The sequence below is a fragment of the Harpia harpyja genome, chromosome 16 (assembly GCF_026419915.1).
Source record: "Harpia harpyja isolate bHarHar1 chromosome 16, bHarHar1 primary haplotype, whole genome shotgun sequence".
NCBI classification, from domain to species: domain Eukaryota; kingdom Metazoa; phylum Chordata; class Aves; order Accipitriformes; family Accipitridae; genus Harpia; species Harpia harpyja.
The window spans coordinates 4,335,069-4,352,752 of record NC_068955.1 but is presented as its reverse complement, the minus strand read 5'-3'; the positions used below and the strand labels follow the sequence as shown (position 1 = coordinate 4,352,752).

General features: G+C 65.2%; 3 protein-coding genes across 3 annotated transcripts; 2 read left to right on the top strand and 1 right to left on the bottom strand.

Annotated features, from left to right (window-relative positions):
* Positions 1–1,585: 1,585 nt before the first annotated feature.
* TRIM63 (tripartite motif containing 63) lies at positions 1,586–5,238 on the top strand. The gene is given in 10 exon segments (XM_052811434.1): positions 1,586–1,803; positions 1,951–2,117; positions 3,253–3,421; positions 3,731–3,826; positions 3,997–4,206; positions 4,208–4,231; positions 4,352–4,374; positions 4,570–4,694; positions 4,805–4,882; positions 4,991–5,238. Coding segments are annotated over 10 exon segments (1,062 nt in total). The 5' UTR covers positions 1,586–1,644; the 3' UTR covers positions 5,002–5,238.
* Positions 5,239–6,080: 842 nt separating this feature from the next.
* On the top strand, positions 6,081–8,716 carry SLC30A2 (solute carrier family 30 member 2). Its single transcript, XM_052811433.1, has 8 exons — positions 6,081–6,338; positions 6,530–6,729; positions 6,997–7,143; positions 7,490–7,643; positions 7,730–7,886; positions 8,074–8,179; positions 8,272–8,406; positions 8,499–8,716. Exons 1-8 carry the CDS (start codon positions 6,289–6,291, stop codon positions 8,642–8,644), a joined length of 1,095 nt encoding a protein of 364 aa, XP_052667393.1. The 5' UTR covers positions 6,081–6,288; the 3' UTR covers positions 8,645–8,716.
* Positions 8,717–9,249: 533 nt separating this feature from the next.
* EXTL1 (exostosin like glycosyltransferase 1) lies at positions 9,250–17,380 on the bottom strand. The gene is made up of 12 exons (XM_052811432.1): positions 16,904–17,380; positions 15,330–16,612; positions 12,078–12,171; positions 11,888–11,995; positions 11,325–11,444; positions 11,101–11,233; positions 10,902–11,020; positions 10,436–10,531; positions 10,267–10,353; positions 9,912–10,072; positions 9,663–9,834; positions 9,250–9,580 (listed from the first exon to the last, which is right to left on the bottom strand). The coding sequence occupies exons 2-12, from the start codon at positions 16,262–16,264 to the stop codon at positions 9,395–9,397; spliced, it is 2,211 nt and encodes a 736-aa protein (XP_052667392.1). The 5' UTR covers positions 16,265–16,612; positions 16,904–17,380; the 3' UTR covers positions 9,250–9,394.
* Between the last annotated feature and the right edge of the window lie 304 nt (positions 17,381–17,684).

The window sequence follows — 17,684 nt, the reverse complement described above, 5'->3', positions numbered from 1 at the left end:
GGAGCATCCGAAACAGCTGCGGGGCTGCCCTGCCCTGGGGGGGGCTGGCTGCAGTGAAAATGTGGCCTGCGCACCCATGTACCCCTCTACCCATGCACCCATGTACCCCTGGACTTGTGCACCCATGTACCCGTGCATCCATGTACCCCTGGACTTGCGCACACGTGCACCCATGTACCCATACACCCGTGCACTTGTGCACCCAGGTACTCATGTACCCCTGCACTTGTGCACTCATTTACCCATGCACCTATGTACCTATGCACTTGTGCACCCACATACCCCTGCACCCTGTGTACTCGTGCACCCATGCACCCCTGCACCCTGTGTACCCATGCACCCCTGCACTTGCGCACCCAGGTACTCATGTACCCCTGCACTTGTGCACCCATGTACCCATGCACCCATGCACTTGTGCGCCCATGTACCCCTGCACCCTGTGTAGTCATGCACCCATGCACTTGTGTACCCATGTACCTCTGCACCCATGCACTTGTGCGCCCATGTACTTGTGCACCCATGCATCCCTGCACTTGCGCACCCCTGTACCACTGCACCCTGTGTACTCGTGCACCCATGCACCCCGTGTACCCATGCACTTGTGTACCCATGTACCCCTGCACCCATGCACTTGTGCGCCCACGTACTTGTGCACCCCTGCACCCCAGCACTCGTGCCCTCCTGCCCGCCGTCGCTGCGGGTGCAGCAGCAGCCACCATCCCACCCCACCCTGTCCCCCTGCCAGCGTGACCCATAGGCGACAGCGCTATAATTACCCCTCTCTCCCGGTGCAGCTGCCAATATTTACAGATATCCCTGTGGATGGGTCCTGGCATTTGGCACGCCACCCTGTTTATCGCCGTGCACCGGGGCTGTTTTCCCCGGCGAGTGCGGGTCCCGAGGGGCCGTGCTCGGTCGCTTCCCCCCCCCCTCGTCAGCCATTTCTGGGTCAGGTTTTGCAACCGAGCGGAGGGGCCGTGCACGTCTGCATCTGGGGGTACAGTAGAGCCCCCCCAATCCCTGCCTGGGGAGGGAAGGGGGGACCCCGGTGCATGTGCCGGGCCTGGGGGGTGCATCTCCCTGGTGCTGCCTCTCCCCTCCAAGCACAGCCACTGGTGAGGCGCGTGTTTGCACCCCAGAAATGGTCGCGTTTTGCGGGTGCGAAGGGAAATGCTCTGCATAAGCCACCCCCCCGGTGCCGCTGGCCCCGGCTCTGCCCCGTTCCCGGCACCATCACAATATCTGAATGACTGTGGGGCTGGTTTTTGCCCCCGCCTCGTCCCCACCCTGATGCCTTTATGGGGTCCAGCCCCAGGATCCAGCCACGCTGACCCCCAGGGTGTGCAACAATTTGGCCCCTGGGCAAAGCCTGACCCTGTTTACCCCCCCCAGTTCCAGTTTGGCATGCCAGTAGCCACAGCACGGGAGGGCAGGGCCTCCTGGACAGCCTGTCCCCAGCTTGTTTACCGCGGCCGGCCGCATCCTGATGGCTCAGTCCCTTGTGACAGGTGCTGTTGCTTCCCCGGATACCCGACCCCGCTTTGGGATTTGGCTCCGCGTGACTGGGAAAGCGCCTTATAAATAGCGGGACGAAGGGTGCTGCCGGCAGCCGAGAGCGGGTGAGAGGAGCGTGCCGTCGTGCCGATGGATTTCCAAGCCGGTATCCTGCGGGATGGCAACCCCATGGAGAGCCTGGAGAAGCAGCTCATCTGCCCCATCTGCCTGGAGATGTTCAGCAAGCCGGTGGTGATCCTGCCCTGCCAGCACAACCTCTGCCGCAAATGTGCCAACGACACCTTCCAGGTGAGAGGGGGTCCCCGTGCCCGTTCCCCCCACCCTGCTCGGGCTGGAAGTCACCAGGATGCTCGTGGTGTTCTGGGAATGCTCACGGAGCTGTGGGATTGCTCCTGGACCCCCCCCCAACCCCAATATTCATCTTCCCCATCCCAGGCTGCCAACCCGTACTGGCAGAGCCGGGGCAGCGTGATTTCGGGGGGACGGTTCCGGTGCCCGTCGTGCCGCCACGAGGTTCTGCTGGACCGTCACGGTGTCTATGGGCTGCAGAGGAACCTGCTGGTGGAGAACATCATCGACATTTACAAGCAGGAGTGCTCCAGGTAGGCACAGGCGACCGTGGCTGATTGCTTGTGCCTTGTCCCGGGGGGGACATGGGGACACGGGGACGTGGGGATGGCCACCTCCTGAGCCCCAGCACCGTCGTCGAGACCGCAGGAGATTGCAGCTGGGCGAGAAATTGGGGGGCTTTTCTGCTGGCTCAATAGTTCCCGATCCAAATCTTCCTCCCCTGACCCAAATCCTCTCTCCCTGTCCAGAGCAATTTGGGTCTCTGGGTGGCTCAGGGGGGTGGTGGGTCCCTGGGGGGGGGGTGGTGGCAGCAGGACAGGTCCTGCCCCTTCCACGCTCCGCAGCTGGAGGGTTCGGTGGGAGATAAGAGGTGTGGGGGGACAAATCCAGGCTCTGCTCGTGACAGCGGGCACTGCTGGCTGATAAGGAGCAGAGGGACAGTTTGAGGGGGGGCCCACTCAATAAAGGCGTGCAGCTCGGGGGGGGACGACAGAGGGGTCACAAGTTCCCGAGGCAGAGCGGTGGCCCCGGCCAAATTCCCTGAACCGCTGTAAATATTGTTTGAGAGCCATGGGGACGGGGACGATGGCACGGGGCAGGTGTCTGTGGCTGCCGGGGGGGGGCTTGGGGGGGCCAGCCTTGTCTTTGCTTCAGTGGGTTGGCTTGTCCCCGTGTCCCCCCCTTGCTGCAGAGGGGACGATTTGGCTGCAGCTCCTGGCTGGAACCCCCCGGGGGGTTTCTGGGTGCCCCCGCCCTGGTCACGCGTTGGGTGACAACAATAAATCCCGGCAGCCCAAAGCTAAAATTAGGCACTTGTGCAGCGTCACTGGAGCGCAGCCCCGGGGCCCCCCACCCACCGGTGCTGACTGCTGCGGTGCCCAGTGCCACGCTGGTTTAAACTGGGGCTTACTGGGCTTGGGACTTATGGAGGCACAGAGGTCCACGGCTCCCGAAGGAGCAAGTGTGGGGTTATGCCAGGATCTGGCCTCTTTCCTGGGGACCTGATTTTGGGGTGGCTGTGCAGCATCGGTGGGGATGTCACCGCAGTGGGGGTGATGCTGCAATGGGGACATCATCGCGGCAGGGATGTCACTGCGGTGGGGACATCACCCCGATGGGGACGTCACCCTGACGGGGACGTCACCGCGGCCGTGCCGCTTTCTCCAGCAGGCCGCTGAAGAAGGGGGAGCACCCCATGTGTAAGGAGCACGAGGACGAGCGGATCAACATCTACTGCGTCACCTGCGAGGTCCCCACCTGCTCCATGTGCAAAGTCTTCGGTTCCCACAAGGACTGCGAGGTCGCCCCGCTGCAAACGGTCTTCCAGGGCCAGAAGGTGCCGTATAAGGGGGGGGGGGGGGGGGAACGGGGGGGGCCGCGGGGGACACGGCTGGTCCCGGGGCGATGTGCTGAGCTGGGGACGCCACAAATAGCACTGGGACCCGCTCACAGGGTATTAATAGCCCCTCGGGTGACTTCGCCCAGGAGACAGCCTATATTTAGAGCGGCCGTAGCCTGGGGGGGACGTGGGGGGAGCGGAGCTGGGGCCGGGCAATGCCCAGCCCATCCCCGCATTGGGATGGGAGATGTCCCTGTCCCTGTCCCCGCTGGTTCAAGCTGTTTCTGTCCATCCGCCCCTGCCCAGACGGAGCTGAACAACTGCATCTCCATGCTGGTGGCGGGGAACGACCGGATCCAGACGATCATCTCCCAGCTGGAGGACTCGTGCCGGTGCACCGAGGTGAGGAAAGGGCGAAAAGGAGCCCTCCGAAACCCCGGGGGTGAAACCTCAACCGGGGGCCATTTGGGATGGCCAGGAGGGAGCCGGAGCCCACGGAGCAGGGAAGCTCCCGGGATGCTGCTGGTGCCGAGGGACACACACGTGGCATCCCTTGCCCCTCGTCCCCGCAGGAGAACGGCGAGGCAGCCAAGCAGGAGCTCTGCGCTCGCTTCGATGCCTTGGCAGCGCTGCTGGAGGAGAAGAAGTCGGAGCTGCTGCAGCGCATCACCCGTGAGCAGGGCGACAAGACGGGCTTCGTCCAGGGCCTCATCTGCCAGTACAAAGAGCAGCTGGAGAAATCAAGCCGACTGGTGGAGACGGCCATCCAAGCCATGGAGGAGACCGGGGGGGGCCGCCTTCCTCATGGTGAGACCCCCAAACCTCCCCCCCCCCTCCCCGCCGGTGACCTCATGGCGTCCCACCGGCTTGGGGACATCCCGGCGGCTGCCGCGTGGCTTCACTCACCTCTCCTCTCTTTCTCCGCAGAACGCCAAGCAGCTCATTAAAACGTAAGTGCCCAAATTGGGGAAAATTCGGGGATCCTCAGTCCCGCAGCCGGGCAGGATTTGGCCGCGGGGCTTTGCCGGCGGCACCCAGGAGGCGAGCGCGGGAAGGATTCCCCGACCCCCCCGCCCCGGTGCCCCCGCGGTCCCCCAGCCTGGTGAGGGGACGGGGGGGGACACGGCCGTGCTCTCCCTGCCCAGGATCGTGGAGGCCTCCAAGGGCGGCAGGCTGGAGAAGATCGAGCACGGCTACGAGAGCATGGACGCCTTCTCGGTGAGCCTGGACCACCTCGCCGAGGCGGTCCGCGCCTTGGACTTTGAGCCCGGTAATTCAGCCCCCGACCCCCCAGTGCCCCTTTACCAACTCCCACCGACCCGGTGGCCCCCGTTGCCTTTCCCGGTGGCCCCATGGTGACGTCTGACCGCCTGTTTGCAGCCGAGGAAGACGAGGAGTACTTCGAAGGGGAGGAAGAAGAGGTGGAGGAAGATGTGGCGCCCGAGGGGACGGTGATGGGTAAGGGGTGGCACGGCTGAGCCCACCTCCCTGGGACCCTCGAGCACCCATGGAGGAGCTTCGGGGGCTTGGACCCCCCTCTACCCCCCCCATCCTCTCCCCCGGCAGCTTCCCAGTAGCCGCAGCGACATTGCCGGCGCAGGAGAAACGCTGCGGGCGCAGGATGTCCGGCGATGGGACTCGGGACCGGGGGGGACATGCCGCGGGGGCCGGTGGTCTTGCGAGCCGGCGCCTGCTCCAGCATGGGACACTTTTCTATACGGGTGCAAAGAGGACAATTCCGCACGTTTTATATCTTTCTTGTTTTGTATATAATTGTCACGGATTTGAATTTTTTGTGTATTTTGTAAAGAAAACTGGTGGTTTGGGTGGTTTTTTTTCTCGCCTCTTGTTCTCGGCTTGCCAGCCCCGCGATGGGCACTGGGGATGCAGGTGGGTTTGCCGGGCTGGTGCCGTCACCGGTGTCCCTGCCAGCACCCGGTGTGGCAGCAGGATGCTTCCCAGTCCAACACTTAATTTTCAGCCTCATTAGCACCTCCAGCAGCACTGGCACCCCGTGCCTGGCCGCCTGCCTGGGATGTAACAAGTTGGCACCCGGCAGGATTTATCTCCTGGTGATGGGGTGCCCAGGGCCAGTGCTCGCCCGGGCTTGGGGATATGGGGGACAGGGAGGATGCTCTGAGCTGTGCCAGTCCCCAAAACGGGGGTGGCCTCGGCATCGAGCTGCTGGTTTGCTGCCGGGTGAGCTCACACGACTGCAAAAATATACCACGAGTGCAAAAATATACCACATGTGCTTTTCTCCTGCAAAAATATAAGCCCGGCTCAGCACCTGGCCAAGGGGAAACTGAGGCAGCGCCTGCAGTGGTGCTCCGGGCTGTGCCACAATTGCAATTAGCCCCAGGGCAATTAGCGCTGCTCCCCCAGGGTGGTGGGCAGGAGTCACTGCTGGCGCAGGCGGCGGGGGGGGGGGGGGTGTGCTGTCTGATCCCAGGCTTATCTGTCACATGGCTGCTCCACGGCTGGATCTAAATTGGGGGGCCCCGGAGCAGGGAGGGGGGGTCACCGGGTGCCTTTAGGGGGGGACAAGGGGATGCTCCATCCTTCCCCAGCCTCAGGGGCTGCATCCGTGCCCTGATGGGTTCCTAGCGGGGTGCCCATGGGGGGTCCTAGAATAATCCCCCCCCCCCCTCCATCAGCAGCCCCTCTGGGTGCCGGGCCCGATCCAGGGCAGGCGGCCGCAGGTGCTTTGCAGCCGGCTTGGCCTTCCCTCCCCCCCCCGGCCGGACTTTGCACACGAGTCCCCGGCGTTTCACACGGGCCGAGGCCACCGGCTGCCACCAAGGACCGGCCACGCACCGGGGGTCACCCACCTCGGCCACCCCCCACCCCGAACCCCGAGGAGGATGGCAGCCGGCGAGGAGAAACGGCATCTGCTGAGCGAGGGCGTAGGAGGGTAAGGGGGGGTGCCCCAGGAATGGGGGGGGGGGGGCTGGGGACACAGTGTCCCTTCTTCCCCGTGGGGCTCCCACGTGGGGTCCCCTGGAGGTGTGGGGCTGGGGGGGGGGAGCATTCAGGGTCCAACTCGCTCCCCAAAATTCTCCCAGGCCCCCAGCTCCGGCCCCCGACCACCCCTCTCCCCGGCAGGTCCTACCTGGGGGCGGCACAAAAGAACGGACACAACTCGGTGCAGGGACAGGCACCCGTCCTGGAGCTGGGGACGCGGCGCAGCCGGCATTGCCACGCGCGGGGAGCCACCGGTCACCCCGGCCGGCAGCAGCGGGCGCGCAGAAAGCTCTACCTGGCCGCCGGTATCTGCCTCGTCTTCATGGTGGGAGAAGCCGTGGGTGAGTGGTGGGTGCAGGGTCCGGCCGGGGTGGTCCCCATGGGGGTACCCCGAGTGGCTGCCCGCAGCCCCTCTTGTCCCGATTCCCCTTCCGTGGGCGCAGGCAGGGTGCGGGCAGAGCTCCCCGTTGCTTTTCGGCTGGTCGAAGCGCCTAGTGGGGCCCCCCCCAACTCTGGCACTGGGTGATCTGGTCCATGCCTGGCTTGGGGTGGGAACCCTCCTCGATGTCACCCCGATGTCCCCACTGCCCCCCCCCCACCCTCCGCAGGCGGGTACCTGGCGCACAGCCTGGCCATCCTGACGGACGCAGCCCACCTCCTGACAGACTTCGCCAGCATCATGATCAGCCTCTCCGCGCTCTGGGTGTCCTCGCGCCCCCCAACCAAAACCATGAACTTCGGCTGGCACCGGGCAGGTAACGGGGTGGCACCAACCCCGGGGGCTGCCCTCCGGCTCCCGGGGACCCCAGGGAACGCTCGGAGCATCCCAGGGTGCTCTCTCCACGGGGACTGGGTGCCTTGGGGAGCTCTGGGGGGCATGGGGAGCCCTGGGGGGCACCGGGAGCCCCAACAAAGCCCCGGCACCATGCGCACGGGCAGGGCAGGGCAGAGGCACCGCCGTCCCCGTGCAGGGAGCAACCCCAGGGATGGGTGCTGGGTGCCCACCCTGAGCCCCGATGCAGCTGGGGGGGGGCTGGGAGGGTGCTCAGGCTTGGCACGGCAGTGAAGCGGCAATGTGGGGCTGGGGGGGTTTCTCCGCAGAAATTCTGGGGGCCCTGCTCTCCGTGCTCTCCATCTGGGTGGTGACGGGTGTCCTGGTCTACCTGGCGGCCCAGCGTCTGCTCTCGGCCGACTACGACATCGAGGGTAGCGTCATGCTCGTCACCTCCGCCTGCGCCGTGGCCGTCAACATTGTGTACGTATGGCTGGCTCTCACCCTCTCCCGGTGTCCCCCACCCCTGCCCGGTGTCCCTGGGGATGTCACCGCTGCCCTGCCCGCAGGATGGGGGTTGCTCTGCACCAGACCGGGCACGGGCACAGCCACGGGGCGACAGGCGAGCAGCCCAACGCCAGCGTCCGCGCTGCCTTCGTCCACGTCGTGGGGGACCTGCTGCAGAGTGTCGGCGTCCTCGTCGCCTCCTACATCATCTTCTTTAAGGTCTGGGTGGTCACGGGGGCAAAGGGGATGCTGGGGATGGGGACACGGGGACAGCGGCTTCGGCCAGCCCTGGCCAGGCACAAGGGTGAGACGGAGGGGACCGTGTCCTCTCCCCACCGGTACCGATGGGGATTTGGGGTGGGGGTGACGGCGCCGGAGGGACCTCGCCCTCTCCCACCCCCTCCAGCCCGAGTACAAGTACGTGGATCCCATCTGCACCTTCCTCTTCTCCGCGCTGGTGCTGGGGACGACGCTGACCATCCTCCGCGACGTCCTCCTCGTCCTCATGGAGGGTAGGGACCCACCGGGGGGGGTTCGGGCCGTGGGGCCACCCACGGGTGCGGCGGCCCCCGTCCCTCCAGGGCCTGCGGCTCTCCCTCCCCAGGCACCCCCAAAGGGATGGACTTCAACGCCGTGCAGGAGACACTGCTGGCGGTGGAGGGGGTGGAAGCCGTGCACAGCCTCCACATCTGGGCGCTGACGGCGGCACAGCCGCTGCTCTCGGTGCACATCGCCATCAGTGAGTGTCGCTCCCCACGGAAAAGATGGGGGGGGGGGGGATGGATTTGGGGTCTCCCTACACCCCGACATCCCCTCCTTTGCTCCTTGCAGACGCGGGTGCCAGCGCGCAGGAGGTGCTGGAGGAGGCCAGCTCCCGGCTGCAGGGCACCTTCCGCTTCCACACCACCACCATCCAGGTGGAGAGTTACTCCGAGGAGATGCGGGACTGCCGGGAGTGCCAGCCGCCCCGCGACTGAGCCCCCCCCCTCGGCAGCCCCTTCGTGTCCCGAGGGGGACTTTTCATGCGTGGAAAATAAAGCGGAGCAAAGGGCTGGGTGCGTGCAGGGCGGGGATGTTGGTTCTGGCGGCACCGGAGCGTTATCTCGGGTGTCTGCTAGGAATGAAGGCAGCAAGGACAGACCCATGGCTGCGGCGGCCGGAGGAGAGCAGCCGTTGGAGGCCAGCAGCCTTAATTTTCCCTATTTCTATTTGGCTGGTGGGAAATGCAGCTGAAATGGCCCTTTTCCCTTCTTTGGGGAGCGCTGTGAGGCAATGGGGTGCTGGGGTGCCCCGAGGGCTACGGGGGGACCCATCCCAGCTGGGGGGAGGGAGGACACACTCGCCCTGCTCTCACCTCTTATCGCTCCTCTGTTTGCCCTCGGGAAGCCAAAGGACTGGCCCTCCCCGCAGGGCTGGTGGCCGGGGGGGGCTGTGTGCACGGCCGGGAGCCACACGGGTTATTCCCAAATGTGCCCAGGCAGCCACCGATGGCGGAAGCACCGGTGCACCAAACCGCCGGTGCTCCCGGTGCTCCCCGCCAGGCACAGCCCGCTCCCCAGCATCCTACAGCCACCGGCCGGACTCTGCCTCTCTACCCACCTTTATTGTACTGGTAAAACCCAATAACGAGTAAAACCCCGTCAGCAGCAACTGCCTGTTCCGGGAGAGCTCCGTGCACCAGGAACGGGGCACCCAGGGCCGGCTCCCACCCCGATCCCCGGCAGCCCTCAGGGTTTCTCCAAGCGTGGGTATTTCTTGCGCAGGACGGAGACCTGGTCCTTGAAGAGGACGGGGTCGAGGCGCAGCTGGGAGGACACGAGGGGCATGTAGCCGAACCAGTCCGCCAACTGGTTGAGGCAGTCCTGATGCTGGGAGAAACGCCGGCCGCCGGCCGCCCCTGTCGTGCCCTTCACCTTGGCAAGAGGAGAGCGTGGGGGTGAGGGGCTCCGCTCCCCGGCCAGGGGGGGGTCCCGCATCCCCATCCCTGCACCCTACCTGCTGGGACACGCTTTCCTTGTGCTGCTTCCGCTGGGTGACCTTGATGGGCGGCAGCTTGGTGACGGCGGCCACGAGGACGTTCATCAGGATGTCCTCGCAGGCGGCCAGGCCGTCCACCAGCTCCCGCAGCCCCGCCGGCAGGTATTCCGTGAAAAGGCTGTGATAATACCTGGGGGGAGGGAGCGAGGTGGGGGGGCAGGATGCGGCCGAGCCCCCCACCCTGCCGGTTTCTCCCCGGCCGGGTACCTGTGGTAGAAGGCGGCGGCGGTGAGGACGATGGAGAGCTCGTTGGTCCACTTGGAGGTGTAGCCCCAGCGCTTCTGCTCGGGGTCCCAGAAGTGGCTCTGCGTGGGGAAGCCCACGATGCGCTCGGGGAAGCTGCGCCACACCGTGAAGGCAAAGTCCACCTGGTACGGGATGGAGGATGGTGTCACCCGGCTGTGGGGACCTGTGGGAGGGGGCTCACCATCGCCCCTGGGCGTGGGGGATACGGGGACAGCGGGCACCGCTCCTTGCCAGCCCCGCGGTGACCGCCGAGCATCCTTCCCGGCTCGGCTCGGGGTTTGCCCCAGCTCCATGGGGCTGGGGACCGCGGCCTCACCTCGCTGGTCGAGAGGCTGGTGTGCTCATCTAGGCTCAGCACGGCGTCCGTCTGGATGGCCGCGTAGGGGAAGAATTGGTCGCTGAGCTACGGGGGGGGAAAAAATCAGGTTGAGATGTGCCATGGGGTGGATGCCCCAGCTCCCTGCCCGCATCCCGGCTCCTCTCACCTTCCCCCTGCCCTGGATGATGGTCAGAGGCACGGTGGTCTGGGGCCATTTCCCGCTTGGCGGTGGTGGCTTCTCGCAGCTCCAAAGCACCAGGATCTGCAGGGGGGAGGACCAGCGTGTCTGGGGGTTTTTGGCCAGGCTGACCCGTTGGGGTGCATGGGTGCTTCGGTGTTTGCAGGGCGGCCACGGCTGAGCCCTCCCCGGCCCCGCAGCAGGACCTGCTCCAGCCCAGCTCACCCCAAAACCATCTCATGGCAGTCCGGACCAGAACAAACCCACAGGTGGTCCCACCTCCACCCCGGTGGGCTGGGGAGACAGCTCTGCCCACCCAAGGGTGACACCATCAGCCATCCCCTCCCACCCCTAAACTCACCCATGCCCTTCCCAGCCCGCGGGACCCTGCTCCATCCCTCCCGCTGCATCCTTGGGAGCTGCACCGAGCGCTGCGGGGCTCAGCTCCCCCCACCTGGGCGCAGTACTGGGATCCGGAGACGGCTTGGATGAGCCTGAGGATGGGCTGGGAGAGGGAACCGGCTGGCGAGACGGCCCTGATGAAAGCCGTAAACTTCTCGGAGGGGCTGGAGCCTGAAAAAAGGCGGCGAGAGGATAGGTGTTGTGGCATGCGCTGAGTTTGCCGTGCTCACCTGGGGCAGGCAGGATCCTACCGTGCTGCAGGTAGTAAAAAGGAAAGTCCCCGAGGTGGGTGGAGAATTCGGGCAGAGCCAGGAGCCCCCCAGGCAGCGTGTTCCAGAGAAAACGGGAGCGGGAGCGGTGTGGGAGCAGCCGGTCCTTGATGATCTGCCAGAGGCCGGAGAGATGCTCTCAGCACCCTGGTTGTGACCCCGGGGGTTGGCGGGGGGGGGGAGACAGTTCGGAGTGGGGGGCTCACCTCCAGCGTGGTGTGTACGATCTTGTCGACAGAGGAGAAGTACGCGTCCCAGAGGAACTGGGTCTGCTGCTGGAAAGCCAGCACGCGCTCCGGGTGGATGCAGCGGACGGCGGAGGGGATCTGTGCCGATGAGGGGGGAGCTGGTTTCTCACCTCGGCCCCCCCCTCCCCAGCCCCCCGGCAGGGCTGTCTTGTCTCCGTGCCATCCCAAGGGACACCCTGTGGCCAAGGATGCTGTGCCACCGCCCCGCTGTGGCTCTGCCACCTCCTCTCCCTGGAGCAGGATCTGGCCCAGGACCCCCCAAGAGCTTTGGGTTTGTGGAGGTGCTCAACACCCACCCCCACCCCCCGAGATGAACGATGCCCCAGGGCTGTGGCTGGGACAGGACCCCCCCTCCGGGCTGGATGAGACCCCCCCCTTGCATCCACCTGCGGGAGGGCTGCTGGGCTCAGCTGTGGAGGTTTCATCCCCAAGCTTAACTGGGGGCTCCACCACCACTGGGGTGATTATGGGGGGGGGGGTGTCCCTTGTGTCCGGCGTGGGGCAGGATCCGGCCACGGTACCTGCAGGAGCAGCCTCTCATTGCCCACGACGGCAGCTTTGCCCCAGTCGATGGCCTCGGCGAAGGGCAGCTCCCAGCCATCGCTCAGCAGCACGGGGATGCAGGCGGCCTGCGGCGGGACCCCACACAGGCTGGGACAGAGCCCCCGGATCCCGGAGAGGGGGTCCCCCATCCCTCTGCCCACCCCATACCTGCAGTGCCTCCAGAAAGCGGAACGAGCCCAGGCGCCTGCCCCGGGGCACGATGCAGAAGGTGGAGTTGTGCAGCAGCTCCTGGTAGTTGAACCTGGGATGGGAGATGGGGTGGGGGGTCAGACACGGACCCCCACCTCCTTGTGAGCATCCCGGGGGGTCTCACTGGCACCCAGGGCCAGCCCAGGGCAGCGTTAGGATTAATCGGGGCTGATTTTTGGCTCTGAAAAGCCCCGGCTGTGCAGGGCCGGTGGAGCAGAGATGCCCTGAGTGATGGAGGGTCGTGTCCACGGTCAGAAAGGGAACCTGCGGCAGAGCCAGGAACCAAATTCGGCTCAAAGTGGGGGGTCAGGATAGGATCCCAGTACCCAGGCAGTGCTTGGCTTTCCGTGGTGTTACCCAGTTCCCTCCACGTGCCTGTAATGAAACCCCATGCAAAGCCAGCGCCCGAACCCCCGAGCCCGAAACTGCGGTGACTCCTTTGCCGTGCCCAGACTTGCCGGGCAGGACCAACCCTGCCTGCCCTGGCAGCGTTTTGGCAGGGGCAGAGGGCTGGCTGCCTGCAGGGGTGCAGGCAATGTGCTCCCCCCGCAAGGCTGGGCTCGCACCGTGGGGTTATGAAAGCCCCTTCTATGCGGCCGATGGGGAGAGGCTCGTCCGCTGCCGCGTCCCCGCGACCGCGCCGGAAAATCCAATATTGACTTTAGGTTGGGACAGACCCGGTCTGTTCCTGCCCGCGGGGAGGGAGGGACAGGGCAGCCGGGTCCTGGGTGGGCTGGGGGAGGATGAGCGTGGTCTAGCTGGGGGGGCCGTGAGGCTAAAGGGGCTGCTTGAAATGTGCTGGTCCCCAGGGGGAAGGGTCTCCCCACGGTGGGGACGTGGGGCTGGTGCCAGCCTGGGGGTTGAGATGTGTCCCCTCCGTGAGTGCTAGAGCACCCCGGCACCCCGGCATGTGGGAAATTGGCCCCAATACCAAGGCACAAAGTTTTACAAACAAAACCCACCCCCGGATGAACTACCCCAACGTCTCCAACGGATGCCGAAAACCCCATTAGTGCTCCGTGCCTCGTTAACACCCCAGCTCCTGGCCGAGCGACCTGCCGGAGGGGCGAGGGCAGCTCAAACAAGGCCAAGACCCCCCCCCTCCATGAAACCACAGCAGTGACAGCCGCATCCCGGGGAGCCGGACACTTCCAGCGCTCACCCTCAGAGCAGCCCTGCTGCCACCCACTCCTTTGGGGACCCCAAACCCGGCCGTGACCCCCAGCACCTCCGCGGGGCCGTTCCGGCTGCCAGGGTTGGGTGGGCAGCAGGATGCGTCCCGCGGGGCAGAGCGGCCGCGGGCAGCCTCCCCTCGCAGGCGGCCGTTGCGGGGAGGCTGGCGCCGGCCAGGCTGCGGGGCCAAAACCTCTCGATGGAAATACTTTGCTCCTGACGCGCTGCGGTTTCCGGGTAATCACGCCGTCAGGGCTTCCTTGTTTTGTTAGGAGCTGGGACGGGCGTCCACCACGCTCCCTCCGCCTGGCTCCTCCATGGCTCCGGCCAGGCACGGTGCCGCCGGAGGACCTGTCGGCTCCAGAGAGCCTTTTCCAAGCCGCTTTGATTGCTTTAAACCCGGGGCAGCCCGCAGTGGGGCCAGGCTGCGGCACTGCTACAAGCCGCCCTTTATCCGGGCACAGAACCGGTTTGTTTTCGGCAGCCCCCTGAGCGCGAGGAGGGTGATGGAGCCCCCAGCAAGGCCTTCCTCTGCTCCCTGTAGCTCTCCGCCGCGCCGGCACCCACCGCCCCGAACAAACGGGGACGTCCCCAATGCACCGGGCGAACGGGGCAGCTGGGGTCTCACTTTGCCAACCGTGGCGTGTCCCCTCCCCGCTGGCCTGTCCCCATCGTCACTCTGTCACTGTCCCAGCTCCGGGTCTGGGGACGTCTTCTGCCGGGGCAGGAGGGCATAAATCCCCCGCGCGAGGTCAGGCAGAGCTGGCCCAGTGCAATGGAGACGCCGATGGCTTTTTGCCCGGTGTCCCATGGGGATGAGCTGGAACGGCAGAGGCTTGGGGTCACGCACGAGCACGCTGCCCTGTGCCACGTGTTCCCTGTCTATCTGCTGCCTAAAGCCGTCCCGGGCGAGGTGTAAATCTCCCTGTACTTGCAAACAGCTTTAGGGGATTACCTGGGCTGGGCGGGAGAGGAATTTCCCATCCCACCGCCCCTCGGCACGGCACTGGGCTGACCGTGGGCCCACCGTCTCACCAGCGCGTGGCATCTCCTACCATCCTGCGATGCCCCGTCCCCAAAAAGGCTCCGCTGCAGGGGCTGACCCTGCTGGGCTGGCGGCACCCGCCGGACGGGGCCACGTGGTGCCCGAGCCACCCCGAAGCCCCGGCTAATCCCAGTGCCCGCAGCACCCTGGCTCCACTTTTACCTCCCGGCACCTCCTAAGACGCTTTGAGGATGATGCCAAACGTGGCCTCTCCCCATCTGCTCTCCCCCGGCTGGGTGGCTGCGGGATGTCCCTAGGCAGTGGGATGGGAACCTGCCCGTCACCAGCGGGACAGGGTCTGTGCTTACCAGCCCTGGACTGGGCAGCTGGTGACGGGTCCCAAGCAGCCGGACGGGGAGGTGAGGAGCTGGCGTGCGTCCCCGCAGCATGGAGCCCCCCCAAACTCACAGAACTTTGTCCCAGGTTCATCACACACTGCTGCCACCATTCCCATTTGCGAGGGGAGACGCAGGGGGACCCCCCATTTGTGAGGGGAGACGCAGGGGGAACCCCCACCCCACCACATCTGGGTGAGCTCAGGGCTGCCCACACTGGGATGCCCAAGGACCCACCAGTTTTGTGGGATTTTTAGCGGAGCCAGTGATGGGGGGATGTTTCGGGCTCATCTCCAAGAGAAATGTTTATGTTAGTGGAAGGCAGGAGGGGGGAGAAGAAAAGCATCATTCATCAGCGTTAGGAAAAAGGGAAATCGTATTAGAGGTGGCCGCGGTGATTGCAGATAAGAGCCGCTCTCGCCAGATTACTCAAACTTTAATACAGAACAGGAGAGCCCTGAACAATCAGCGCCTCACTCCCCACTATGGAAATGAAACCTTCATCTGTTTCGGGAGAGCCCAAAACTTTCCTCTCTTCCCACGTCCGGACATCCAGCCACCGCAGATGGGCACGGCTGCACCCCAGAGAGGGGCAGGAACATTTGTGGGGTGTCTCCTCCCAACCAGACCCCCTTTCCCACCCCATCCCCAACTCACTTTTCGTAGTCGACGTTATCCTTGTCGCAGCGCGTGTCCTTGTGCTTCTCCCAGTCCTTGCCGTGCTTGCAGGTGGTGAGCGAGATGATGTCCTTCCCGTTATGGATGTGGTGCAGCGCGTTCCTGGTGCTGGAGCCGATGCCGGTCAGGTACCGCTTCCCCTTGAACACCAACAAATATTTCTTTTTTGGGGGGACCGAGTCCTGATACAACCACCCCTTCTCCCCGCCGCGCTGCGGGTGGTCCTTGGGGAAGAGAGGGATGGAGATGTCAAAGCCGGGCCTGAAGCTCTCGGTGTAGAAGCTGGCTTTGGCCAGGATGGCCTGGCCGATGTCGAAACCCAGGTCCTCGGTGTAATTGGGCCAGGTGCCCGAGTAGAGGTTGAAGATGAGGTGGTTACGGCCGCCGTTCCAGAGCGGGAAGCCACGGATTTTCTCATCGACGTTACGGACGTATTGACCCGAGAGATGGTCGCGGTCCAGTGTGTCGATGCTGAGGATGAAGAGGCAAGCTTCCTCGGGGTTCGGGGTGTAGTACCGAGAACGCTCGATGGAAGCGAGGATTTTGCCATAACTCTCCGAGAGGGGCTGGTCCCTCTCCCGAGGGTAGGTGAAGACTTTGAAGCCGTGCTTCTCGCACCTGGAGAAGTCGAAGCAGGTTTCCATCCGGCACCTGCTGCTCTTGTAGACGCTCAGCCGTGCCGCCCGCCGCTCCCGGGGCGATGGCAGTGAGGGGTCCCCATCGCTCTGGAGCTCCTCGGAGCCTGCAAAGCTTTTGAGAAGGGACCGATCCGTCCAGCGGGGCCAGCTCCTCCGGGCTTCAGTTTTCCTCCCAGAAAAGAAAGCGAAATGGCGCAGCTGGTCTCCTCCAAAGAAGAAAAGCAGGAGCCAAGAGGCAAGGAAAGTCAGGAAAATGTATTTCTTCCTGGTCTGCATAGGTTCACGCGTGGCCTCGGCTCCTCATCGGGCTCGGACGGGCACCAGAGTCCGGTCGAAAGGCCGATGTCCCGAACTCCAAGCGGGCAGTGGGATGGCTCCCAGCCCCCAGATATTGTCCCACGGTCCTTGCAGCCCGTGGGAGCGTGAATAAACCCCACGGTCCTCTTGCTGTCCCCTCCGACCAGGTCTGCGCTGGCGTTTCGGGGCCGTCCCTCTCTCCGGCTGCGGAGCAGAGCTCGGTCCAGCGGCGTCCCGCTCCCTTCCCTGTGGCGCAGCGTTTACTTCGCTGGGCCCCCGTGCCGCGACAATGACATTTCCATCGCCGCTTGGCCCAGCTTCAAATCCCTGGAGAAGGGGAGAGGTCACACCGTCACCGTCCTGCCGCCACTAACCGTGTCACCGCAAGCGGCTCCCCATGTTCCCGTGGCGGGGACCCCCCCTCCCCAGGGAATAAAAATTAATAAAATTAATTAACAATAAATAAAATTAATAAAAATTAATAAACATGAATAAAAATGAATAAAAATTAATAAAAATAAATCCTCCCGCTCCCTCCAGAGCCCCCATCTCTCACCACCCTGCTCCTTCCCCACCTCCAAGCCCGCTGTCCCCCCGTCCCATCCCCCCCCCCGTTACCTTTGGGGACACACAGTCCCGGGTGGATTTCGGGCCACCGTGCCCTGAAGTCTCGATATACGGTTCCCCGCTGCTTCGGGTCGCATCCCCGGCCGGGGAAGGCGGCGGAGCAGCCGCCGTGCCCCCCCCCGCGCCGGGTTCTCCCCGCCCGCGGAGGAGCCGCTGCGGGAGGATCCGCGCAGCCCCGGTCCCGAGTGGGTGTGTGGGGGGGGGTGTGTGGGGTCTCCCCCCTCCGCTCGCCTGTCCCGGGGGTGTCCCCGGTGAAGTGCGCTTGGCTGGGGAGGGGGGGCGTTCCCCCCCCCTCCCCTTGTCACCTTGTCCGTCTGTCCCTGCGTTGGGCTGTCTGTCCCCGTGTCCCCCCCGGCTGCCTGTGCAAGCCCTCAGCTGCCTGCGCTCCCCGTGGCTGCCTGTGTGTCCCCCCCCGCCGGGGCTGGCTGTCACCCGTCCGTCTGTCCGTCCGTGTCGTCGTCCCCCCCCGGGGCTGGCTGTCCCCTATCCGTCTGCCCGTGCCTCCCCCCCCGGAGCTGACTGTCCCCTTGCCCGTCTCTTCCCCGGTCAGTGCCCGGTCCCGGTACCCAACCGGTCCCCGTGGTCCATCACCCCCCCCCCCCCGGTTCCGTGCCCCCCCCTCCCCGCGCCCCGTCCGCATCTGTTACACCGCGTCCTAGTCCCACCGTCACAACATTCGCCCTTGGCCCCGCCCCACTCGTCTCCCATTGGTCTTTCTCGCCCCCGTGGGCGTGGCCCGCACCCACCAGAGGGCGAGCCCAGCGGAGCGCCC

Excerpts from the sequence above, each read along its gene's own strand:
- SLC30A2 (XM_052811433.1), top strand. The coding sequence starts at position 6,289 with ATGGCAGCCGGCGAGGAGAAACGGCATCTGCTGAGCGAGGGCGTAGGA. Across the intron at positions 6,730-6,996 it reads CATGGTGGGAGAAGCCGTGG|GCGGGTACCTGGCGCACAGC; the intron begins GTGAGTGGTGGG and ends CACCCTCCGCAG. Across the intron at positions 7,144-7,489 it reads CTTCGGCTGGCACCGGGCAG|AAATTCTGGGGGCCCTGCTC; the intron begins GTAACGGGGTGG and ends GTTTCTCCGCAG.
- EXTL1 (XM_052811432.1), bottom strand. The coding sequence starts at position 16,264 with ATGCAGACCAGGAAGAAATACATTTTCCTGACTTTCCTTGCCTCTTGG. Across the intron at positions 11,445-11,887 it reads ATGAGAGGCTGCTCCTGCAG|ATCCCCTCCGCCGTCCGCTG; the intron begins GTACCGTGGCCG and ends TCATCGGCACAG. Across the intron at positions 10,073-10,266 it reads CCAGCCTCTCGACCAGCGAG|GTGGACTTTGCCTTCACGGT; the intron begins GTGAGGCCGCGG and ends ATCCCGTACCAG.